The sequence below is a fragment of the Molothrus aeneus genome, chromosome 27 (genome assembly GCF_037042795.1).
Source record: "Molothrus aeneus isolate 106 chromosome 27, BPBGC_Maene_1.0, whole genome shotgun sequence".
NCBI lineage: Eukaryota > Metazoa > Chordata > Aves > Passeriformes > Icteridae > Molothrus > Molothrus aeneus.
Window position 1 is genome coordinate 5,512,525 of NC_089672.1, and position 25,045 is coordinate 5,537,569.

General features: G+C 53.5%; 1 protein-coding gene across 2 annotated transcripts; it reads left to right on the top strand.

Annotated features, from left to right (window-relative positions):
- On the top strand, positions 1-24,650 carry KLHL26 (kelch like family member 26). Of its 2 annotated transcripts, XR_010785103.1 has the most exons (4): positions 1-170; positions 11,701-11,883; positions 14,478-16,331; positions 24,259-24,650. XR_010785103.1 is itself a non-coding variant. In XM_066566547.1 (3 exons), the coding sequence occupies exons 1-3, from the start codon at positions 124-126 to the stop codon at positions 16,057-16,059; spliced, it is 1,812 nt and encodes a 603-aa protein (XP_066422644.1). In that variant the 5' UTR covers positions 1-123; the 3' UTR covers positions 16,060-17,262. The 2 variants fall into 2 exon arrangements, 1 of the variants encoding a protein (XP_066422644.1); XM_066566547.1 differs by lacking the exon at positions 24,259-24,650 and having other exon boundaries at positions 14,478-17,262.
- Positions 24,651-25,045: the final 395 nt, after the last annotated feature.

Consider the following 25,045-nt stretch of genomic DNA (forward strand, 5'->3'; position numbering starts at 1 on the left):
GCCAGGCCCGGCGGGCTCGCAGCGGAGCCCGCGGCTCCCGGTCCCCGCCGCTGCTGCGCCTTTAACGCGGCGGCCCCGCCGCCTCCCCCGCGGCACCGGCGGCTGTGGCGGCGGCGCTCGGCGATGGCGGAGTCCGGCGGGGCCGAGTTCGGCGCGGAGCGGCCGAGCAGGTGAGCGGGGCCGGCGCGGCCTAGGCCGGCAGCGGGGCCGGGCCCCATCGGCCCGCGGGGCGCCGGGCCCGGGCTCACCGAGCGCCGGCCGGGCCGCACCGAGAGCCGCTGCCCGGGGGCGCTGGCGGGCGGCTGCACGGCCCGGTGCCCGTTGCTCGGTGTACCCGGTGCCCGGTGTACCCGGTGTACCCGGTGCTCGGTGCCCGGTGCTCGGTGTACTCGGGCTGGGGATTGTCCTGAACGGGCCCCGCGGGAAGGCAACGATCGTGAGGAGCAGAGACGCTGTTGCTCGTGGGGTGTGTGAGGAGGGAGGCTGAGGTTTGGGGGAGGCTCTAGAGCAGAAAATAGTGTGAATCCTATAGGGAATCCTACAGTGAATCCATGGTGAATCCTACAGTGAATCCTATAGGGAATCCTACAGTGAATCCTATAGGGAATCCTACAGTGAATCCCACCCAATGAAACCCCCACAATGAGTCCCACCCTGGGTCAGCTCTGTGGAGCCACCAGCTCTGTGGGTTTATAGAGGCACCAGGTGTAGCACTTCCAGAGACACCCAATTTTTGGTGGTTCAGGCCCATTCTGCTGCCCCCCATCCCTTCTGCTGTGCCTGCAGACCCCCAGTCCCTGATTTTGGGAGGGTTACTCAGGCTCTGAAGGGAGCACAGGGCAGGTGGTACCTGTTGGGGTGGCGTGATGCCTGTTAGCGTGTGTGGTACCTCTTTGGGTTATGTGGTACCTGTTAGGGTGTGTGGTATCTTTTGGGGTGATGTGGTTCCTGTCAGGGTGATTTGGTACCTGTCAGGGTGATGCTCTGGCTCTGTCTGGGGCAGCTGTGCTGTCTGTCCTGGGGATGTTGGTGCTGTCTGCCTGGATGCTGGTGCTGTCTGGCTGTCACTTCCCTTCAAAGCCCCGTTTATGCTCAGCGCTGCCTCTTGCAATCACCACCCGTGAGTGTCACGCCGCGGAGGGGAAGCTCTCCCAGGCATTGCTCACTCTGGAGAAGCCTCTCTGAATCCTCACCTATAGATCTATTCTATTTTTTCCCCCCTAATAACCATCTGTGCTCTGTGGAGCTCCGTGCTGTGTCACCTGCAGCATCTCATTTTGTCCCTCTGCGCCTCCCTTTCCTTTCTCAGGCAGGAATCCCAGCACTTCTCACTCCAGGTGTTGGTAGCACTTCTCCCCTGGCACTTGGGAGTTCCCTGGGTGTGCAGCAGTGAGAAATGGAAGTAATTTGTTTCAGGGCTGTGATAAATCACCCAGGCTGGAGCTGCAGCAGTTTTATTCCCCCGAGCTGCAGCTCCGTCATGTTCCCTATCGCCGAATGTTTATTTTCTTTGTTCATTTTAAAGCAAAGCCCATTCAAGTTTGGATCCTGCTTCTTGTTGGTCGGCAGTTTAAAGGTTTTTTTTTTACTTGTTTGAAGGTGGATTTATTGGGGAATATGAGGAGAAACCTGATGGAGGACTTGGGATGTGCTGTGGAGCGTGAGGAGGATTCCAAGGGCATTCCCTGTCAGCGATGATTCCTTGTTAGGTGCTTCCACTGGTGACTTTTTGCACTTCTTCTTTGCTCTCTGAGGCAGGAGGACAGAGGCTCGGGGCTGTTCCACACATGCCATTTGGATGGTGCACTGCAGCTCCAACGCCACGGGCAGAATTTCCATCTTTGGAATTGCTACCGCTTGCCCGGGAGCTGCCCCTGAGCAGGGAAATTCACTGCTCTGCTGGGATCCTGCCCTTCCATTCAAAACACAGGGGCTGTGGGGACCATGGGGACAAAGGGACAGCTGATGGCACGAGATAAAGCCACTCCTGGGCATTGAAAAGCAAATGGCCCCAATCTTCTATTTTGAAATCAATTGGGGCTTGGGTGGTTTTTTTTTTTCTTCCTCTCTTCCTCCTTGGGTAGAATTTCATGACTTACAATTAGGTTTCATATTTTACTCCCAGCCCTCTTTATCGCGTAGAGGGAGAGTTTCAGGCTGCAGAATTTACTCTTTGGGACTGGGGAGAGGAAACCTGGAACCCTTTGGGACCCTCAGCAGGAGAAGCTTCTGTGCTTGAGCCATCATTGCTGCAGCCCTGGTGAGGTGGGGCTGTGCAGAGGCACAAAAATCTGGGAAAAACATCATCCCAGATGCTGGAGAGAATGTCCCTTTGCAGGCCTTTCCATGGGAATGAATTGAGGTGTCCAGACAAGCTGCTGAGGAATTAATTGGGAGCAATCCCTTGAAGGACACAGCGGAGTGTTTGCGGTGAAAACCAGGATGAACAGGCAAGGTCTTGTCACAAATGTCTGGGTTCCCACCAAGGGAGTGCTGACCTGAGCTTCCCAAACTTTATTCCTTCTGAGAAAGTGGTGGGAAGGAGAGAAATGCCCAGGGGGATGGAGTAAAACCACAGAAGGGGGAAGATAAGGGCTGTGAGCCTGCCTTGCTTTGGTGTTCCTGCCATCTCCTACAGCTTCACCCTTCAATCAGCCTCGGTATTTTTTTCCCTTTTGGAGCTGAAGTGGAGTTTTTGTGGGGTTTCTATGATCTATCCTCTGCCACATGGCAAGTTTCAGACAGATTTAGTTGTTAGATCTGGTAGACGTGGTGTAAATGTTTATGCTCGAACTGAATCACTGTAAAAATAACTGCAGCCTGCTCTTGCAGTGTTGGGAGAGTCCTGAGCTGGGGGTTTTATTTACACCAAAAGTAAACTTGGGGGATGCTTTACAGGTTCCTGTCCTACCTCTGAGTGTTGTGTGGCTTTGTAAGGAGGAGCCTTGCAGAGCAGGATGTGGTTAAAGCGTCTGTCCCACTTTCCCATTTATTAGGAAATGCTGGAGTTGCACAGGAGTTTGGGATCTTTAGGAAAAGCTGTTCTGGTGGCCTTGGGTGGCTCTGTTCAGGGCAGGGTGGCACAAAGCCTGTGCAGGACAGAGCTGCCCACGGGGCTGGGAGAGAAAACAATGTTGTGATGGGGACACACCTGAGCGCAGAGGGTTCAGGCCAGGGGCTGCAAGTGGATTTGATGCTGAGTGCTGGAAAGCACCAATTCCTTCATTTTCATGGGAGCAGTGGGGCTCTGGGTTTGCTGCTGCTCTCTGCTGTTCCATCACTTTGTGCTGAGTTTGCCTGAGCTCCCTGGCTGCTGCCAGGCTCTAATCTGGAGGGTGGAGGTGCAGGGAGGGGAGAGGAGCACCTGCCCTGCACGTACCTGCTCCTGTTCTATTGCCACACTGCCCGGGCTGTGCAATCCTGTGGCACCAACAGCCTGGCACAAGCTCTGCTCCAGGGACCTCTGGAAAAGCTGGAACTTTGCTGACTTCTCCCCAGGTGTGGAGTGGGATGGGGCTGTGGGAAAAGGGGGGAGTGGTCTCCTTGCACTGGGGACCCTGGCACAGCTGCTGGCACAGCTGGCACGGGCTGTCCCCATAGGGAAGGTGACCCAGAGGTCACTGACCTGTGCAGAGCCCGGGCAGGTCCTGGCAGATTCTGGTTTGGACACCATGCCATGGATCAGCTCTGGCAGGTCCTGGCAGATTCTGGTTAGGACACCATGCCATGGATCAGCTCTGGCAGGTCCTGGCAGATTCTGGTTTGGACACCATGCCATGGATCAGCTCTGGCAGGTCCTGGCAGATTCTGGTTTGGACACCATGCCATGGATCAGCTCTGGCAGGTCCTGGCAGATTCTGGGATGGCCATCATGCCATGGATCAGCTCTGGCAGGTCCTGGCAGATTCTGGGATGGCCATCATGCCATGGATCAGCTCTGCTCCCAGAACTGGCAGGTCCTGGCAGATTTTGGGCTCCAGAGGTGTCAGGTCCTGGCAGATTTTGGGCTCCCAGGGGTGTCATGTCCTGGCAGATTTTGGGCTCCAGAGGTGTCAGGTCCTGGCAGATTTTGGGCTCCCAGGGGTGTCAGGTCCTGGCAGATTCTGGGCTCCAGAGCTGGCAGGGTGGCACTGGAGCGGGCGCAGGGCAGGAGGGCAGGTCCAGCAGTGCCTGTGTGGCCCAGGTGACACTTTTGGGGTGGCCTTGGTGGCTCTGCTGTGCTTCCCGACACCACTAGGTGCCTCCCGGCCTTTGCACTGCTGGGAGAGGCTCAGCAGCACCCGCTGCTCCCTCGGGCTGTTCCAGCAGCCGGGCACAGCTCGGGTTTTTGGGCTCTTCTGGACGTGGCACCGCTGTAATTTCACTTTTTGCACCGCGGGGTTTGGCCCTCAGCTGGGTAAACGTGCAGTGTTTAAGGCAGAGCTGTCAGCGAGTATTGAGAGTGTAACGAGCCCCAGCTTGGGGGTGTGCATGGGTTTTATGGGATGTAAACTCCACGCTCTGAGGGTCCCTGTGTGCCTGGCCCTGTCACTGCTGTCACCCTGCCTGTGCCTGCCACTGGCACGGAGATGCTTCCAGTGGTTTTTGTGCTTGCTCTGTTTGTTCCTGCCTCAGAGGGATTAGGTTTGGGGCTGACAAAAAATAATCATCAAGTTTGTGGGGTGGGGGAGCGTCTTCCCATTTCCAGCCGAGGTGGTGACGGGGCAGGGATGGGTGGTGATGAGTGTCACCTCTGCAGCTGTCACCTCTCTGCTGGGACCAGCTTTGGGCAGGACTGAGGAAAAGCCCAGTCCAGGACAAAACACCCTGTGGTAGCTCGAAATACGAAAAAAGAGAAACGGCAAATCCTTGTCATTAATCTCACTGTGACATTTTTGCCTCTCCAAGGCCTGGTGTCCAAACCTGGGCCTCTCCCCTGAGAGTCCACTGGTCCTTCTGGCTGCTGAGGAACCAGCACCAAACTGCACCAGCACAAAGCTGCCTCTGGCTCTGTGACAGAAACATTTAAAAAATCTGGTTCTGGGTTTTTTTTGTTGCTGTTTTCCTTTCCCCCCCAGTTTTTCCTGGTACAGCATGTCCTGCCCAGAGCCTCGCGTTGGAACCCCGGGCGGTGGCAGAGTTGAACGCGTTCACATCTTTCACCCTCCACTTTTTTGCTGCTCTGTTTTACCAGGCCAGCCAGCTTTTTGACAGCCATCCAGTTTTATTAGTGCAGAAACCGAAATCCCACCTCCTTTGGCTTGCAAACAACCTCCTGATTGATGCCTGGGAGCAGAATAAAATTCGTGTGTGTCTGCAGGGCCCCGAGCGAGCCCGGCTCAGAAGAAAAGAAAAACAGAGATTTTGGAAATGTCTGAGACTTCTAAGGACATAAAAAAAAATATTTAACAAATAAATAAATTGAAAAGCTTCTTGCTGCTTTACCTTTGGTCTCCAGGGTGTCCTTGGTTCCCAGCCTGGGGGAAATGGGATGCAGATAAAGAAATCAGGGGATCAGGAGGACCTGAGACAGAAAGCACTGGAAAATGAGCCAGGTGCCTCCTGGCTCCTGTAAAATCCAGCTTTAATGGCTGTGTTCACAGAGCTGCAGGCTGAGTCAGGCCTGGGCTGGCCAGCAGTGCCCAGCCCCATGCCAGGGTGACCAGTCCGGCCTAGGACAGGGACCAGCCTTGAGAGCCCTGAACAGAGCTAAAACAAAGCTTTGTTTGCTGGGCTTTGTCCTTTTTCTTCTTAAATAGTGAATGTTTCTTTGCTCTCCCTTTGCCAAACAATAAATTCCCTTAAATTTTGAGGCTGGAGACTTTTCAAACTTTGCTGTTGCACTTGAGGCGTTTTCCAGAGGTCCATTATTTTCCCACAAAGTATCACTCCTGAAACTCAGCCCCATTTGCAACCTCTTTATTTGAGCCCTGCAAATTGCCAGTCACTTTTAAACAGCAATATTAGTCTCAGGCTCTCTCCTTTTATTTATTACTTTGATGAAAGAGATGGTGTCAGGAGTGGAAAATGAGTGGAGGCAGAGGAGGGAAATGGGAGAATTTAAGGGAAGGAGTTGGAAAAGGGAACAAAGAAATCGATTAGACACTTTTTTTTTTTTTTTGCGCCCGTATCTTTCTTGAGGATGATTTTGTTTCGCTGGAAAACATCCCCTTCAATCAGAGTGTTAATATTGAATTAGTTGCTGATCATCAAGTGCTTATTGTGGTTTTCTAATTTGGCCAGGAAACGCTGCAAGTGCACTTGGGAGCAGAAGTAGGTTAACAGGGCAGGTATTTCTGTGCCTCATCTTCCTTGCCCCCAAACCTGCAGGGAAACTCCTTGCTGTGTCTGCTCAGAGGGATGCAGGGGCCACGGGAACATTCCCCCAAAATCCCAAACCAGAGGCTGGGAAGCAGCAAATCCGCAGTGAGGGGCTCAGCCTTTCTGCCCTAACGTAGCATTTGTGAGTGTGAAGTGCTGAAAACTCATTTTCATCGTTTGGGCATGTGATATAAAGCCTCAGGATCTGAAATATTACAGTCACCATGGCTACCAGTGACTTATCTGAGGGAGTTTGACTTTTGTTTTGATTTTAAGTGTCTTAATTGTAGTTTAAAAATCAGAATCTAAATGTGTTTTTTTACTTAGGCATGAAACTAAAGGCATTAAATGATTTGCATTATTAAAATATCTATAATGCTGCCTGTCAAAGGTTCCTAAAGAAGGTCCTTAATATTCATACCTAATGTTCTAAATAAAGTTACTCTCCAGCTTTATGGGAGTTCTGCTTCTCTCACCACAAAAAATCCCTCGCAGGTGCCTCGCTGGCTATTTTGCAATCCCAGCCCTTTTTGTTTGGCCTTGGAAAAGCTGTGCCGCTCCATACCTGGTGCTTTTCCACACGTTCTGCTGCTTTTCCCCCTTCCCCTGCTGTCCCCCAGCCCTTCCCTGCAGGGTCCCACCTCTGGAGCTGGCGTTTCTGGAAGAGTTTGGCTCTTGGAAGTTTGCCCTGCTCAGGAATCCTGCCAAACCCCCTCCAGTTTCTCCTGGATGAAAAATTACCCAGCACCACCTGCCCAAAAAGTGGGAAAATGTGGGGATGCTGAGCTGGGATGGAGAGCACCAAACTGCCCTTCCTTCCATGTTGTAAAAGAAGAGGAGGAACACGACAGGCAGATTTTTCTCCTTTAATTCAATCACTAAAATGTTACAATCTGTCCTCTAATTCTCTCCACTTGTACTTGTGCAGTGGTTGCAAACATGCTGAAATATGAACTCATGCTTGGTAAGCCTTTAATTCCAGCTTTGATGTTTTTAATCATCAGTACAGATTTGGTAAAAATGATTCATTAGCTCGAAACGCATCTTGGCTTCCACGTGACGCCGTGGGGAACGGAGGAGGCAGCGCCAGGGGCCGCTTGTTCTTGGGATGTTCTTTGTGCCTGGGCTGATCCTTGACGTGTGGCCCTCAACATCTCGGCCTCAGAGGCCTCTGGGGGGTCCAGGTGCCTCCTCTCTGCATCTGGTTTTGGTCACACCCGAATGTTCCTTGCTGGGAAATGCGTGAGCAGAGCCCGAGCCGGGGCTGAGGGCTCCGCTCTGGGTGCAGCAGCAGCAGCAGCATCAGGAGCGTTTCTGGCCCTGGTTGCCTTCCCTGCCTGGAACCACTCCCTCAACCCTCTCTGGGACAGCTCCACGCCCTCCCCACACCGGGTTCAGCCTGGGCTTGGTTTCCCCACGCTGAGCTCTGCCCCGCAGTGAGCGCAGAGCATTGGAAGCAATCCGGCTGCAGAGACAAATCCTCAATCCCGTTATTGCTCCCTGCCTGCAGCTGGGGTACCAGGGATGTCCCCAGGGATGTCCCAGGGATGGTCCCAGGGATGTCCCAGGGATGTCCCAGGGATGTCCTAGGGATGTTCCAGGGATGGTCCCAGGGATGGTCCCAGGGATGCCCCAGGGATGTCCCAGGGATGTCCCAGGGATGTTCCCAGAGCTCTGAGGCTGCTGCCCAGAAGGCATCACCCTCCTGGCTCTGCTGTGGGACTCCAGCTGCCCCCGCCGTGCGTGCCATGGATATAAAGGTCCCTTTGACAGCTGTTTCCATATGGAAAGTGGCAGTCCTGTTCTGCAAAGCCACCTTTGTGCCCACAAGGCCACGTGAGAGGCTGCTGGTGGCGCGGTGTTGGGATCTCTGCCATGGGTGTTGGGATCTCTGCCCTGGGGTTGGGATCTCTGCCCTGGGCGTTGGGATGCCCGCCGTGGGCGTTGGGATCTCTGCCCTGGGCATTGGGATCTCTGCCCTGGGGTTGGGATCTCTGCCCTGGGCGTTGGGATCTCTGCCCTGGGCGTTGGGATGCCCGCCGTGGGCGTTGGGATCTCTGCCCTGGGCATTGGGATCTCTGCCCTGGGGTTGGGATCTCTGCCCTGGGCGTTGGGATCTCTGCCCTGGGCGTTGGGATGCCCGCCGTGGGCGTTGGGATCTCTGCCCTGGGGTTGGGATCTCTGCCCTGGCGTTGGGATCTCTGCCCTGGGCGTTGGGATCTCTGCCCTGGGGTTGGGATCTCTGCCCTGGGGTTGGGATCTCTGCCCTGGGCGTTGGGATCTCTGCCCTGGGCGTTGGGATGCCCGCCGTGGGCGTTGGGATGCCCGCCGTGGGCGTTGGGATCTCTGCCCTGGGCGTTGGGATCTCTGCCCTGGGCGTTGGGATGCCCGCCGTGGGCGTTGGGATGCCCGCCGTGGGATGTTGCTGTGGGTGTGAGTTTCGTGTCCTGCGTTTTTCCAACGGAGGAATTCGGCTGCAGCCCCACGCCTGACCCTGCTCCAAGCCGAGCTGCTGAGGGACTCTCTGACCACAGAAACCCCCGGGAAACGCCAGCTTTATGAGCATCCCCAGGAAAATTCCAGAAGCTCCCCAGCCCTGCCTCCCAAGGAAGGGGAAGCAGCAGAGTAAACGCTTTCTCCCTGTTGTGCTGAAAGGCTTTTATCTCCCGGGGCACGTTCTGAGCTGCGAGGAGGAGGAGGAGGAGACAAAACTCTTCCCAAGTTTTGTCTTCCAGGCTGTTCCTGCTGTAACAAATTGTTAAGCAACAAGTACACGGCATTTGGAGATCTGGGATGAGATAGCGACAGCCTCACAAAGGCGCTCTCACATGTTCAAGGCTTCCTTTTGTGCTCCGGGCTTTTATATATTTATTTTTCACTCTCTGGCATCCAACTGCTGCTCTTCTTCTTCCTCCATTCCCCGTGCTGGGGAGGGAGCCAAGGCCGTGGATTCAGGCGTGCTCCCGTGCCCAGCCAAGCCTGCTCTTATCACAAATCCCTTTTTTCTGCCCGCAGAGCAAACACCGCTTGGTGCTGTTCTCTCACCTCTCCTCCTCCCCCTTTGTTTTCCATAAATCCCTTACTTGATTTCTCATGCTTTGTGTGGACTTTGTTTTGTTTCCAGCTTTTTTTTTTCCTCCTTAAAATCCTTTTGTTTTTTGTTTTTTGTTTTTTTTCTGGACATTAGCGATGCTTTTCTTTTGTTTTACTTTTTTTTTTCCCTCCTTCAGGGTATTGTGTAATCATTGGATCCTTTTATTCTATCCCTGTAAATAGACAAAGGGACCAGAACACGGAGTTTTTCCTGGAGTGGCTGTTCCATTACCTGTTGAAATGAATCCCACATGCAAACACCTTTATTCCACACAGATGGGCCAACCCGCCCTGTGCTAATCCTGTAAAAGTGAATTGAGGAAAAGGAAAAAAAAAAGGAATATTTGTGCAGGTGACGCTCGTTGTTTGAACCTGTGCTGCCCGAGGAGCCAGGGACAGCATTCCCATAGGGATGAGCCCCAGGGCTGGGAAGAGGAATGTTTGAAATCAGTACCAAAAGGACAAAAAAAAAAAAAATTGAGGAGAATTCCCATGAGGAGACTCCTGCAGAGATGGAGTGTGACAAAGTCACAACAAACTCGGGAATCTGGGCTCCTGCTGGATCCGCCCCTGTGGATTTTACCTGTCCATCCTGGAGCTGGGGCTTTTGTGCTGCTGCTGGGCATTTCCTCCTTCCTCCCCCAGCAAACCCCGGTTCCAGAGAGGAGAGGGAAAGGCTTTGACGTGCTGAGAGTCCCTCCAGTCTCTTCCCTCGCTTTTCCTCGCCAGAGTGGACAGACATTTCTTGGCTTGCAGAGTGTGGATAAAGGTCCTGTCAGCAGCTGCCTTTTTGCTAATCCCTTTTATCCCAGCGAGGAACACTCCACGCTCTGCTCTGAGGCTCTTTCGGGTGCTTTGGTTTTAGGGTGGGGATTTCAGACCCCCCCACCCCAGCTGAGCACCCCCAGCCGTCCCAGCAGGAGCTCCCATGGACTTTGAGGAGCGTTCCCAAGCCTGAGGAGCTGGAACCAGCCTGCCAAGGTTTGCTTTGTGCATCCCAGCGAGCTCCAGAGCCGCCTCCCGGAGCTCTGATGGACATCGCAGATTTCCCCTCTCCCTAAAGCTTGCAGGAAATTGCAACCCGATAGGAGCGAGCCCTGTCCCCTGTCCCTCATTGTTTGAGGATTGTTTACATCCCCTTTTTTGTTATCCCATCTCCCTGACTCTTCCCTGACCTCGCCGGCTCGTTTGGTCCATTGTGTGTGGCTGTTGTTGTTCTTAGGGAGGAGGGTTGGAGCAAACCCTGGGATTACTCAACCCTGCCTACTCCTTTTTGGCTCCCTTGCTTTATCCCACCTAAATAATAATAATAACAATAATAGTGATGATAATTCCCTCTAAGTGCAGTCCTAAGTGCACTCTCCCACTGTGGATTTGGGAGCAGCTCACACATCTTCCCAATCTCCTTGGGATTTTTTTGAGGTCACGTTTCCATGAAAAATTCCTCAAAAACGCAGGGACCGAGCAGCAGGGTGCTCCTGGAAACACCAGCCCCATCCTGAATCTTGATCCCTGTGTTTTCTCCCCAGGAGCACACAGGGGATCTCGATCCCGAAGAGTCGGTCAGAGCTGGATTAAATTGTACAGATGAATTTGGGATTCCCCAGGAGCGGGCCCAGGGAACCTTGCAGTGGGTGCTGGGGTTCTCTGCAGAGCATCCCCCAGGCTGTTCCCACTGCCAAGTGCATCTGAGGGCAGGCAGGGCCCGGGATGCTGCTGGGGAACACGTGTGAGAGGCGCTGGGAAGAGCAGGGAGCTGTTTACGCTGGGAGGGGACTGTTGACAGTGCAGCTCAAGCAGCTGACGCTGCTCAGGCCAGCCGGTGCCGTGCAATATTTTGCTTTTTGCTCCTCTCCCGGGGGTCAGGCAGAAGGGAAGGATCAAATGGGGCTGGCAGGGCTGTCCCTGGCCCGAGCAGGGAACGCAGCAGCTGCAGGCAGGGAAGGTGCTGAGCAGAAGCAGCAACTGTGACGCGGTGCTGTGGTTGAAGTGGAGGTCAGGGCGGACTCTGGGGCTGGATACACCAACATTCCTTGGAGGTTGTGGCCCCAGGAGATGTCTGGGTGGTGTCTGGAGCCCCATGTGTGCTGCAGGGATGTCAGCGGTGCCAGAGGATGTCTGGAAAACGTGGAAATGTTTTGTGCTGGGAGAAGGGAGCTGGAGGTGCTGGCGTTCTCTGGGTGGCTGCTGAGGTGGGAATTTGCCTTCCAGCTGGTGCCAGCTGCCGAGTGTCCCCATCTGGCTGGGTGGGTGCCTGACGTTCTGTGCTCATCTCAAACCAGCCTGTCTCTCTTGTTCTGTTTTTAGCATGGCTGACAAGAACAGCACCCTGAAATGCACGTTCTCTGCTCCTGGCCACAGCACCACGCTGCTGCAGGGACTGGCCTCGCTCCGAGCCCAGGCTCAGCTGCTTGATGTCATCCTCACTATAAATAATGAAGTGTTTCAGGTTCATAAAGTTGTCTTGGCTGCCTGCAGTGACTATTTCAGGTGAGAATCCCATAGGGAAGCAGGCGCTTTCACCTTTCCCGTGGGTTTGCTGTCTCCCCGTCCTCCCCACCCCAACCTCCCCACCACACCCCAAAAGTCCCACCCTACAGAAGCCTTTGGAGGTGTGGTTTGCTCCATGGTGTCCTGCAGGCAGGTAGAGGTTCAGGATCAGTCCCTCTGCACTCAGGTTTGCTCAGCTGCAGCTGCTGGGCCAAGGCAGGAGCCCAAGCTCAGGTTTTGACCCCACCTGGGCAGGTGTTGGTGCTGCTTTTGCTGTTGAGCTGATTTGGAGGTGGCAGTGAGGCTCCAAAATGAGGCATCCCATCCTCCTGTTGTCTTTAGCCAGCAATGCTCTGTCTGTGGGGCTCCCTGCCCCAGGGCTGAGAGCACCCAGTGTGGTTCCAGAAGGTCTGGGAGAATCGTCCCAGCTGGTGTGGGCTGAAAACCAAAGCACTTTGAGGAGTTCTGCAGCCAAATTAATGCAGAGGGAGCCAATTGCAGGGCAGGGAATTCAGTCCTGAGTGAAAATAGGTGTTTCATCCATCTTGCTTCTGTCACAGAATCACAAAATTGTGATTGTGAGGTTGGAAAAGATCTCCAAGGTCACCGAGTTCAACCTTGTCACCAGCCCCGAGCACTGAGTGCCACGTCCAGGAGTTCCCTGGACACCTCCAGGGATGGGGGCTCCAAACTGAGGACACACCATTAACCCTGGAGCTGCTCTCCCCCAGGTGCTAATGGCACTGGTCTGTTCCTCCCTGCTGGGTGGTTCCACTGTCAGAATCTCATTGCTGAGTGGGTTCCTCCTCAGAACTTCAGAGGTGCTCAGGAAGGTTGTCCTGGGGAGCAGCAGCAGAATAATCCAGGTTTTGAAAACACTCTGTGGTGTTTTTTTTTTTTTCTGCGGGAAGGGGGAGGGAAAAGAGTGAAATTGAGGCATTTATATAATCAGCATTTTAGAACCATAACACTTTTGAAGGGAATTGCATTCTAGTTGATGATTTGTCTTCAGCATGGCAACAATAAAGGCTCAATGAAGGCTTTCCTCTCCCTGCTCAGCTGGTGCAGGAGCACACACGTGGCTGGGTGTCCTCTGGGGCGAGGGATCAGGGCTGGGACATGGGATGTGCTGGGATTTCTGCACAATGCTCTCATCTGCTGCACGGACAAATAATTGGGAACAGCGTTCCTGGTCACTCGGTTACAGCAGGCTGATCTCACATGCAGATATTTCCTTATTTAGGTCATTTAGGATTTCTTGGGTTTATGCTGGAAGGCAGCAGGTTTTCTAGCCTGGTTTGGACAGGAAACTTGGAACTCCTGTTTTTTGACAGTGTTCCCAAGATATTCCTTTATTCCCCTGTCGAGGCAGGGTCTGCTCAGCATTTTTTGGGGCTGACTCTCACCTTGGAGTCGGCGCAGGCAGCTCTGGTGACACCACGGGTTTACCTTTCCCATGGAAAAGAGCAGGTGGAAAAAAACAGCCCAAAAAGTGCAGGTTTAAGACCCTTTGTGTGACATTTCATGGATTGCTGGGACGTGCGTGCCGTGCCAGGGAGCGGTGACACTCCACGTCGCCCTGTGTCACTCCGTGTCACCTGCTCTGACTTTGCCTGACCCACACCTGCTCTGCCACTGCTCCTTGAGCACCACGGGGTGCAGACCTTCACCCCCAGCCACCCCTGGGCAGCAAAACCCTCTTGGAACGGGCTGGGCATGGCCCAAATGCCAAAAAGGGCCCAAACCCCACAGGTGCAGCCCCGTCCCCATCTCGGCCCCGGCGCTGGGAGCCTCGCAGGCCTCGGTGTGGAATGTGCTTCCTGTGGAATTGAGGAGCCTCCCAAGGAGGAGATCCAGGCCTGAGCTCTGCGTGGCCTGGGCGAGGGATGTGCTCGCAGCTGTGCTGTAACTGAGCCTTTTCCCCCCGTTTTTGTTTAATTGCCTGTCAGCCCCCTGCTGCAGGGGCTGCAGCTCCCATTTTTTCAGGCCTTGGGAGGGAGCCTTGGAGGGGAGGTTCTGCTGGAAGACCAAAGCTGTTCATGAGATGTGTTGCACCTGCAATTTTTGAGCCATTTCGTAGTTCCCTGCGAGGTAACAGGATAACAGGGCCTAAAGGCCTCGCTGCCAGGAGTCACTGAACTCCCACCACAGGTGCGTTCCCTCCTTGTGCCCCCAAATCCTAAACTTAAAACCCTTCAGGGTACAGCTCCCAATCTCTGCTGGTGCAGATCCCCTGGGATGCTTTTTTGGTTGGATGTCAGGGATTCATTGGTGTCCAGAATTGTTCACTCCCTGCTCTGGCAGCTCTGCCTCTTCCTGGAGCTTGGTCCTGTGGTCTGCTCTTATTCCTGCTGCCAGTGGGATTGAAAAACTTCTCCAGTTGCTGAATATTCCTCCTCAGTGCACTGTTTATGCAAGCCTTATGTAAGTCATTGCACACTCTCATTCCTCCTGGCTCGTAGAGATTTAGCCTTGATTTATTCCCCCTTCCCCGCCCCGAGAGAATCAGAGTGTTAAATAAAATCCAATTCCGAGGTGCAGCATCTCTTGCTGAAGCAGGGGGGGATTTTTCTGTTTGTGTTGCTGACCTGCAGGGCCATGTTCACGGGCGGGATGAGAGAAGCCAGCCAGGACGTGATCGAGCTCAAAGGCGTGTCCGCCAAGGGCCTGAAGCACATCATCGACTTCGCCTACAGCGCCGAGGTCACCCTGGACCTCGACTGCATCCAGGACGTGCTGGGAGCCGCCGTCTTCCTGCAGATGGTGCCGGTGGTGGAGCTGTGCGAGGAGTTCCTCAAGTCGGCCATGAGCGTGGAGACGTGCCTCAACATCGGCCAGATGGCCACCACCTTCAGCCTGGCCTCCCTCAAGGAATCCGTGGACGCCTTCACCTTCAGGCACTTCCTGCAGATCTCGGAGGAGGAGGATTTCCTGCACCTGCCCCTGGAGCGCCTGGTGTTCTTCCTGCAGAGCAACAAGCTCAAGAGCTGCAGCGAGATCGAGCTGTTCCGCGCCGCCGTGCGCTGGCTGCAGTTCGACCCCGCGCGCCGCGCCAGCGCCAGCCGCGTGCTCTGCCACATCCGCTTCCCGCTCATGAAGTCCTCGGAGCTGGTGGACAGCGTGCAGACCCTGGACATCATGGTGGAGGACGTGCTGTGCCGCCAGTACCTGCTGGAGGCCTTCAACTACCAGATCCTGCCCTTCCGGCAGCACGAGATGCAGTCCCCGCGCACGGCCATCCGCTCGGACGTGCTGTCCCTCGTCACTTTTGGCGGCACCCCCTACACCGACAACGACCGCACCGTCAGCTCCAAGGTGTTCTGCCTGCCCGACGCGGGCGGGCGCCAGTTCCGCGAGCTGACCGCCATGGAGGTGGGCAGCAGCCACTCCTGCGTGGCCGTGCTGGACAACTTCGTGTACCTGGTGGGAGGGCAGCAGCTGCAGTACCGCAGCGGGGAGGGCGCCGTGGACGTCTCCTACCGCTACGACCCCCACCTCAACCAGTGGCTGCGCATCCAGGCCATGCAGGAGAGCAGGATCCAGTTCCAGCTCAACGTCCTGCGAGGGATGGTTTACGCCACGGGCGGCCGCAACCGCTCGGGCAGCCTGGCCTCGGTGGAGAAGTACTGCCCCAAGGACAACGAGTGGACCTACGTGTGCTCCCTGAAGCGCAGGACGTGGGGCCACGCCGGGGCCACCGTGGGGGACAGGCTGTACATCTCGGGGGGCTACGGCATCTCCGTGGAGGACAAGAAGGCCCTGCACTGCTACGACCCCGCCGCCGATCAGTGGGAGTTCAAGACGCCCATGAACGAGCCCAGGGTGCTGCACGCCATGGTCAGCGCCAACGGCAGGATCTACGCCCTGGGGGGCCGCATGGACCACGTGGATCGGTGCTTCGACGTCCTGGCCGTGGAATATTACGTCCCCGAGACGGACCAGTGGACCACGGTGAGCCCCATGCGCGCGGGGCAGTCGGAGGCCGGCTGCTGCCTCCTGGAGAAGAAGATTTACATCGTGGGGGGCTACAACTGGCACCTGAACAACGTGACCAGCATCGTGCAGGTCTACAACACGGAGACGGACGAGTGGGAGAGGGACTTGCACTTCCCAGAGTCTTTTGCTGGCATCGCCTGCGCCCCCGTCATCCTCCCGCAGGTGACGAGCCAGAGGTGACTCCGGGGGCTCTGGGGGAGAGGGAAGGACAGAGCAGCTCCAGACTGTCCCTCCTCCTGCCGGGGAGGCCTGGCAAGCCGCTTCCATCAGCAGCACTTGTCAGCCAGGCAGACTGAACGGATGTTACAGCTGCAAAAAGCTTTTCTCTCCTCTCTCAGCCTTTTTTTTTTGGTGGGGGGTGCGTTTTGCCAACTTTTCGTATTTTTAACGCACTGCGAACATTGGCAGCTCAGGAGTCACTCAGCACTGGGGTCTTCTTTCCAAGAGATCAGGTGAGGGTTTTTTTATCAATAGCTCCAAAAATAAAAATCATCGTGTGTCGCTTTGTTGGTTTTTTAGCAAACAAAAAAACACAAAACCAAAACCTGTGTAACACACTGACCTCCAGAAGCAATAAAAGGACAGTGGGAGCTACAAGAGCTCAGGTGCTTGGATTGGGAAGGCAGATCCCTGTTTTTCAAAGGGGACTTTTCCTTTTTTTTTCCCTTCCTGAAAAAGGGAATATTTATCCCTGCACACCTCTGGTCTTCACTGCTTGGATCACGCTGCAGTTCCTCGCCCCCTCCAGCTCCTCTAGTGCAGAAATTCTCCCTTAATTGGGGCGTGCAGAGTTTGCAGCACTAAAGCCATGGTGAAAGCTTGATTATATATAAACAGGCATGATTATTTGGGTTTAGAAGTGCCAAAAATTTGGCTGCCCTGGCAATAAGAGCTCTGCAGTCAGTGAAGCCAAGAGCTCCTGCAGATTCTGGGTCAGGGTTTTCACCTTTCCCAACACCTTCATCCCAACTCTTCCTCCAGTAAAGGAGGTGGGTGCTACTCCTTCAGCAGCTGGAAGGTTTTTCTTCCCTGCCATGTGAATGAGCTGCCTGGCATCCCCAAATGATGGGAGTCCCAGTGGAATGTGGTTTTGTTGTCGTGGTGGTATTTTAAATTAAGAGGTTGGTTTAAGATGGCTCTGCCATTTTTGTAAAATCTTCACTGCACAGAACGCTTCCTGAACTTTCCTCTCCTCCAAGCCATTTTCCTTATTTAATTTGATGAATGAATTGCAAAAATCTCTGCTTTTATCAGGAATTCTGTTTCCAAGGGCTTTGTTTTGTATCTGTGTCAGCTTGATTTGGATGCACACGGTCTCCTTTTGTGGAGAAGCTGTTGCATTCTGCTCTGAAATAAATCCTGGGCTGCAACCTTTAGTGACAACTCGTAGTGTCTGGTGTGCTGATGGATCCTGGAGAGGTCTGTGTGAGGCATGAGCTCCGCAGCTCAGGGATTTTTCTGGAGCCCACGGCATCAGAGCACCTCTGGGTGGGATGCAGGGATTCTGGATTTCAGATGAAAGCCATGCAGAGTTTCCTCTGTTCCTCTCCATTTGCCAGTAATAGAAGGATGCCAAGGACGTGTGGCTGTGGGGAATGCTGCGGCTGGGGCTCCCAGGCACTTCCCTGCCTCCTTTTCTCTGTTCCTTTGGCCCGGCCTGGCCGCCAGAAACGCCCGGGATGGGCTTGGCAGAGACAGGAGATGCTGAGAGGATGAGCTGGGACTCACTTCAAGCTTCACAGTTCCAAAGGAATGGGTTTTCCTTGTTGGATGGTTCCACGTGGGTATGAAAGTGGTGTTTCTCAGGTTGGCGGCAGTGGAGCTGCTCCTCCCTTTCCTGTGTGCAGGATCTGCTCGGTCCCTCTCCGAGGGTGTCGTTCTTTCATCCAGAGTGGCAGAGAGGGGGTCCAGGTGGGGTCTTTGGGGTGAATCCACCCCTGGCACAGGGTGCCCAGAGCAGCTGGGGCTGCCCCTGGTCCCTGGCAGTGCCCAAGGCCCAGCTGGAGCCCCCTGGGACAGTGGAGGTGTCCCCATGGCAGGGCTGGCCCTGGGTGGGCTTCAGGCTCCCTCCCAGCCCCAACCGCTCTGGAATTCCTCCATTCTGCAGCACTTAAATATTCCTCCCTGTTTTATCTGAGCTTTTCCCCAACTCCTGGGGCAGCAGTGCACGGTTTGGGTGCTCTGTAATTCCTGAGTTTTTCTGGATGTGCAGCTGTGGTTCCCGTCCCAGGGGTCCATGTGGTGCCCATCCCTGGAATCTCTTCCTGAGGAAACCAAACTTTTTATTTTTATTTTTATTTTTATTTTTCCCTTCAGGCTTCTCAGGTAGGTGTGTGTGTGCTGGGGGGAAAGAGGAAAATCCTTGGAAAACATGGAAAAGCCTGTTTGGTCTCACTTCTAAGGACAGCTTTGCAAAAATAAACCTAATCCAGGTATTCCTTCCTGTTGGAAATGTTGTTTTGCAGACAGGAGGATGCACAAAGCCCTTCTGGAATTCTATTTATTAAACAGTCGCCTGCCATGAAGCAAAGCCAGCCTGGGATTGCCATTCCTATTCCCTGCCACTGAGGAGCAGGAGCTGGGAAAGAGTCTGGAGGTCTCTGGATCAGAGCACTGCTGCTCTTTGTTGCTGGAATGTTCTTTTTATAGCAAAGTAAATAAGTATTTCTCATCAAAAGAGCTGGAAATCTTCTGGCCGCTCTAAATTTAGCAGAGACTCAAATATTTGTGGACCATAAATATTTTGGATCATAAATTTTGCTTGACCCCTGTGCAGGGGATGGAGTTGTGGCTCTGGGCTGGGCACAGCCTCTCTGATATTCTGACAATAAATGGGTTTGGTGCTTTTGGTGCATTCAACAATTGTGATTTCAGGAGGATTTTCCCATAAATATGGATGGGATTGTGTGCAAACACTTCCCAGGATGCCCCACATGGAAGGGAGGTGGATTGGGCTCCTCTTTTCCTGAGGAATGAGCAAAGCCAGAAAAATGTTTGATTGCGCTCAGAGTCGTTTATGGGTCTCGGGGCAGCCATAAAACCCTGGGGGTGAATTGGGTAAATTTGGAAGTGCCCCTGAGCAGATGGGGGAGCAGGAGAAGCTGGAGCATCGTTAGCACAGAGCCCCCGTGTCCTCCGGAGGCTCCTGTCAGGCCTGGGATAATCATTCCTGTCTCCTCTGATGTTTTATGGGCCTGAAATTGTGCTTGAAACCATCAAGGCAGGCCTGGGAGTCTTGGCAGGGTGGAGAGCAGGAGAGATGGGGATGTCTGCATCCCATTAATGGTGTCACTGACCCTGTTGCGGGGCTCTGCCTGCTCCCAATCCCTCTGTCACTTCCCCCTAGCCCAGAGCCCGGATAATTCGCTCAGACGTGGCTGCAGCCCTGGAAGATTTTTAGCAGCAGTGGAAGAATTTCAATTTCTTTGATTCACACAGGAGCAAGAGGCTCCCAGCAGCTCCCAGTCAGCCTGGTGCTGTTTGCAGCGCTGCTGTGGGAGCCACATCAAACCCAGGCAGAAATTCCCCCTTCCAGCCCTGTGATAAGGGCTGGAGCTGCTGAAACTCCACAAACTTTCGGGACATTTATCACAGCAGGATTATTGGAGCCAGACTACTGTCAGGATAAATAAAACATGTTCCCCAGTGCAGCTCTAATTATGATTTTTAGCCAGTTGTGTAATGTGCAGAACTTTATTTACAATAAATCTTCCAGTTGCTCGCACAAATGAATGGGATTTCATCACTGGTGGCTGCAGGAGCAGGAGAAGTGGATGTGGCTGGAGGCATTGGCAGCCTGGGGTGGTGGCACGGAGGAGAGGGAGGAGCAGAGCCGGCTGCTCTGGCCGTCCAAGGAGGGCTCGGCTCTCCTGGCTTCCCCCTGTGGGGTTAAAAATCGTTGTGGTGTTGTTGGGGTCCCCAGGACGAGGTGAGGGGTGAGAATTGGACTCCAGGTTCTCAGAAGGCTGATTTATTATATACTGATATATACTGTAAATTATATTATGATATATATATATTATATTACATATCATATTATTATTTATGATATAATATTATAATATATTATATATAACATTATATAATTATATATAATGTTATATAATACTATATAATATAATTAATATTATATAACATATAATTATAGATTTATATATAATTATATATGATATATTATACTATTATATGTAATATAATATAATATAATATAATATAATATAATATAATATAATATAATATAATATTTATTATATTATATTATATTATATTATATTATATTATATTATATTATATTATATTATATTATATTATATTATATTATATTTATTATTTTATATTATATTTATTGTTTCATATTATTTCATATTTATTATATTATATTTATTATTTTATATTAAAAGAAAATTATATACTAAAACTACACTGAAGAAAGAGACAGGAGACATCAGGAGCCTGGACAAGAATGATAATAAAAACCCATGACAGGCTCAGAGCCTGATACATCTGGCTGTGATTGGCCATTAATTAAAAACAATTCCCATGCTGGGTAAGCAATTCTCCAAACACATTCCAAAGCAGCGAAACACGGAGAAACCGGAGCTTCTCATCTTGCCAGGAGAAGAAATCCTGGGGAAGGGATTTTTCAGCAAACGTGCCGGTGCCATCCTGGGAGCACAGCAGCATCCCCCGGCTCAGCTCTGCAGCTGGTGCTGATGCCCAGTGGGCACAGCAGCACCCACAGCTTCTGTTTTTTCTCATTTTCTCCTTCCCAGCTCCTCGCTGAGCTCCAGGAACAGGCACCCCTTCTTTTTGGCACTGCTCTGTTTGATAGCTCAGCTCCAGGGAGGAGTTCCAGCTTTTATTTGTGGGGCAGGGACGTTCCTGACTGCTCCAGCACAGGATTCCAGAAAATGAGCACAAAGTGGGATTTTCTGCTGGGAAACAGCTGCTGCTGGAGCTGTACCCAAAACCCCTGTCCCAAAATCAGGAGGAAGAGGAGGGTGACAGTTCCCGCCCCTGAGTGTCCAAGGCCAGGCTGGAGGGGCTTGGAGCAGCCTGGGGTAGTGGAAGGTGCCCCCAGATGATTTCTATCCAGCCCACACCACGCTGGGGTCCTCTGGAAGCAGAAAAGCTGCCAGGGCAAAAGTTTTCAGAGGGTTTTACAAGCTGGAGAGAGAAATCAAAGCCTCTTGGCCGGGTCCCTGAGGCTTTGCAGTTGCTCTTTCACACCCAGGCCCCTGTAATTAGCTCAAACTGGTTTATGTGGCTTCTTAAGAAATTAAAATGTCTTTTTTTGGGGGTTGTTTGTGCAGGCCACCAGCCCAGCCTGTGCTGGCCGCCCCTCAGCCCAGCTGGAGCCTTTGAAGGGGCTCACACCACATCAGGAGCACCTAAAGCAGAATGGATCCTTTCATATTTTTCATCTTTTTTTTGGTCATCTGGGTCCCAGCGCTTTGCAAACTGCACCAGAAGTTATTTTCCATGTGGCTGAATGATGTTTGTACCCAGGCTGCTCACGGGGCCTGCCCACAGAGCTGGCAATTATTTAGCTGTAAATGCAAAGTTCTTTTTGCCCCTCTCCGCTGTGGCCTGGGGTGGTGTTTGATGCTCCCGAGGGTGCACAGGGAGTCCCTGGCAGATCAAGGCTGGCATTCAGCCCCTCCAGGGAGGCTCCAGCTGGATTCCCCAGGGTTTCCAGCTGGATTGCACAGGAATGTTTGAATTTCACCCAGCAAGGTTGCCCTGGGGTGCAGGTAACGTGCCTGGGCTGTTCCTTTTTGCAGGATTTGGGGTTTGCACGTGAGGGGAGGCTGCCAAAAGCCCGGGCTTGGGGTTTCTCAGGGAGAAAATCTGAGTTTTCCCCATGGAAAAGGGGCAGGATTAACCCCTGGATGGGCAGAGGGGCCCTCTGTGTGTCAGCCCTGAGTGCTGGGGGGTCAGAGGGGGACCCGGGTGGGATTTTGGGAAGAAATCTTTGTCTGGGAGGGTGGGGAGGGCCTGGCATGGAATCCCCAGAGCAGCTGTGCCTGCTCCACCCTGGAAGTTCCCAAAGGTTGGAGGGAATATTGCAGGGAGCTGAGCCAACCCTTCTGTGCGAGTGGATTTGGGGGCTCTCGGAGGGGAGGGTGGTTCAGGTGCTTTTATTTGCCCTCTGGAAACAAGGACATCTCAAATTAAATAAATTTTCGCCAGTTCCAAGTGAAACAAGAGAATGTTTTCCTACTCCAAGCAGGGTTTGGAGCCCGGTTCAAAACAACTGGGGACTCGGAGGATATTCTTCTCCGAGGATAATGGGAATGTCAACAGGAACATTAAGTAGGAAGTGTGAAAGATCAAAATCTTTGTGTCTGCAGGCAAAAAAAAAAAAAAATAAAACAAACCAAGAGGAGCAGACAGCTCATTTGAGGATCACAGCACAAGCTCGGCTGCCCCGGTGCCGAGTCCCTCGGCCTCACACCTCCCTGGGAAAGCTTTGGTGTCAATTTTGCCCGGGAGGAGCTGGGGTTTGTCTGCAGGGGGGTCTGGAGGATGAAACCCAGCGGGAAAAGCAGCAGCAGCAGCAGCAGCAGCTCCTGACCTGCCCGGGAGGAGCCGTTCTGGCAGCCCCGGGGGTTCTGGGTGTGCTCCGGAGCCTCAGATCCCAAAATCTTCCCAAACACGGCTGGGAGGAGGAGGAGTGGGGGGTCCCAGAGCGGCTGTCTGGGGACAGGGGCAGTTCTGGGGACAGTGGGCAGTTCTGAGGACAGGGGCAGTTCCGGGGACAGGGGCAGTTCCGGGGACAGGGGCAGTTCTGGGGACAGGGGGGACAGGGGCAGTTCTGAGGACAGGGGCAGTTCTGAGGACAGGGGCAGTTCCGGGGACAGGGGCAGTTCTGGGGACAGGGGCAGTCCAATTCAGGTGACATGGAGCAGTTCAGTTCAGGTGAGATGGGACAGTTCAGGTGAGGTGAGATGGAGCTGTACAGGTGAGAAGGGGCAGTTCAGGTGAGATGGGGCAGCTCAGTTCAGGTGAAAAGGGACAGTTCAGTTCTGGTGAGCTGGAGCCATTCAGGTGAGATGGAACCATTCAGGTGAGCTGGAGCCATTCAGGTGAGATGGGGCTCAGAGATGGCCCCAGATGTGCTCCAGGTGAGGCAGGAGGCAGAAATGACCCTCGGGGAAGAGCTCCTGGTCCTGTCCAAGGAATGGCACAATTCCCTGGGGACAGGAGGAGACCCCGGAGCCTCTCCCTGCCCTCACCTGGACCTCCCCACCCCAAATCCCGGAGCTCTGGGTGCTGGATGTTCCAGCAGCCCCGAATTAGAGAAGTTTGTGCTGCAGTTTGTGCTGCAAACCCGGGCATTTTCAGGAAGCAGCTCCAGGTTCGCGCTGGAATTCGATCTGATAAAGCTGCCCGGGGAAACAATGAGAATTGAGGGAGGTTTTTGGGGGAGGAAGCCGCAGCCCCCTCCCCTTGCCTCCATCTGCATTCCTTCCCAGGGAGCGGGAGGGGAGATCCCATCTCAGGAGATCCAAAAGGGGAGAATTTATCAAGCTCCATCTCAGACACTTCATTTTGGAGCTGGAGCAGAGGCAGAGTGGGAGCTGGGGCTGGAGATGTTTGATATCAGCACCTCGGGATGAAATCCAGGACAACTGCGCCAATTATTGCTCATTGTCCCGCTCCTGGAGCGAAAACAATGTGGATAATCGGTATCTCCCCGGTAAATCTCGGTGATTGATGTGCTTTTAGCATGACAGGCCAATTTTGCGGGTCATGTGCCCTTGGCGCACGCAGCCAGAGGGGGTTTTAGGGAAAATGGTGTTTATTCCTGGTGGGAAAGGCGAGGAAGGGCTCGGAGCAGCATCTGCCAGGAGGGAGGAGGAAGGGCTGGTCCTGCCAGGTCTGGACGAGCTTCCCGAGATGGTATCGCGGCTCTGCTGGAAATGTTAAGTGCAAGTTGGCAGCGGGGATTTAGGGCAGGACGTGACTTTGTGGCTAATCCCGAGCCCGGAGCGAGCGCTGAGCCATCCATCAGCGGGAGAACTGTGGGACCTGGTGGGAAATGCTGGGAAATAAGTGTTAAAGTGACCGAAAAAGTGCTAAATAAGTGAGCAAATAAGTGTTAAAGTGACCGCTCCGGGGTGGGGAGCGCACCGGGGACAGGCTGGGGACGCTCCAAACTCGGGGACGGGTTTTGGAAGGAGTTTGTTCTGCGCAGCTTTTCCTGCAGAAGTTTTCCACAAATCAAACCCGAGGAGTTTCAAACCTCCACACTGCGAGAGTGATTTTAGCAAACAAAGAAATCGCAGCTCCCTGGCTACAAATCACCGGATTCTTTATCAATTAACGCCCCACCTTCCACCGGTTAATCCATTCTCTCTCTTTAATGTTAATTAGTCCTCAGGCTCAGCTTTTCGTCTGGCCGGGGTCCTCCTGCTCCTGATCTCCCTGCCCGAGGCTGGCACCGAGCCCTGGCATGACAAAGGGACCCGTGGGACACAGCAGGGGACAGAGACAGCAGCAGGAGGTGACAGCTCCACGGGAAGAGCCCCGAGGATGCCATCGAAGCCCACTTGCTCCTCATGTGCTTTGAAGCTCCCGGGTCACCGATAAGGCAGGACCCCGTGTCCCAAACCCCGCTCATTATCTGGGAGAATTGTTAATTATTCCTGGCTCTGGTTCACAGCCCGGTGCGAATCCCAGCTCTGCTCTCTCCCTCACCTGTGAGGCAGAGCCCCATTTTCACCCTGAAGGTATTAAAAAGGAATAAATCAAAGCGTGGAGGAGAACTCAGGGTGTTTTTTTGCAGTTACAGGTGATTTTTGCACGAAATCCTGCTGAACCAAGTCGGGCACCTCCTGGGTTTCCCTCATTTCAGTGAAGTGGGAGCATCACTACAGTCGATTTTCCAGCAGGAGACCGAGCGGCCACCACGGAGGGACCGGGACAGGGATGGAACAGGGACAGAGGGACAGAACAGAGAAGGGAACAGGGACGAGGAGAGGGGCAGGGGTGGGAACTGGGACACACGGGGACTGAGACCAGGACAGGGACGGATACAGGGATGGGACAGGGATAGGGACAGGAACAAGGTCCGGGATAGGGATTAGGACAGACTAAGAACAGGGGCAGGGACTGGGATGGGGACAGGGACCGTGGCAGAGATGGGGATAGGAATGGGGAT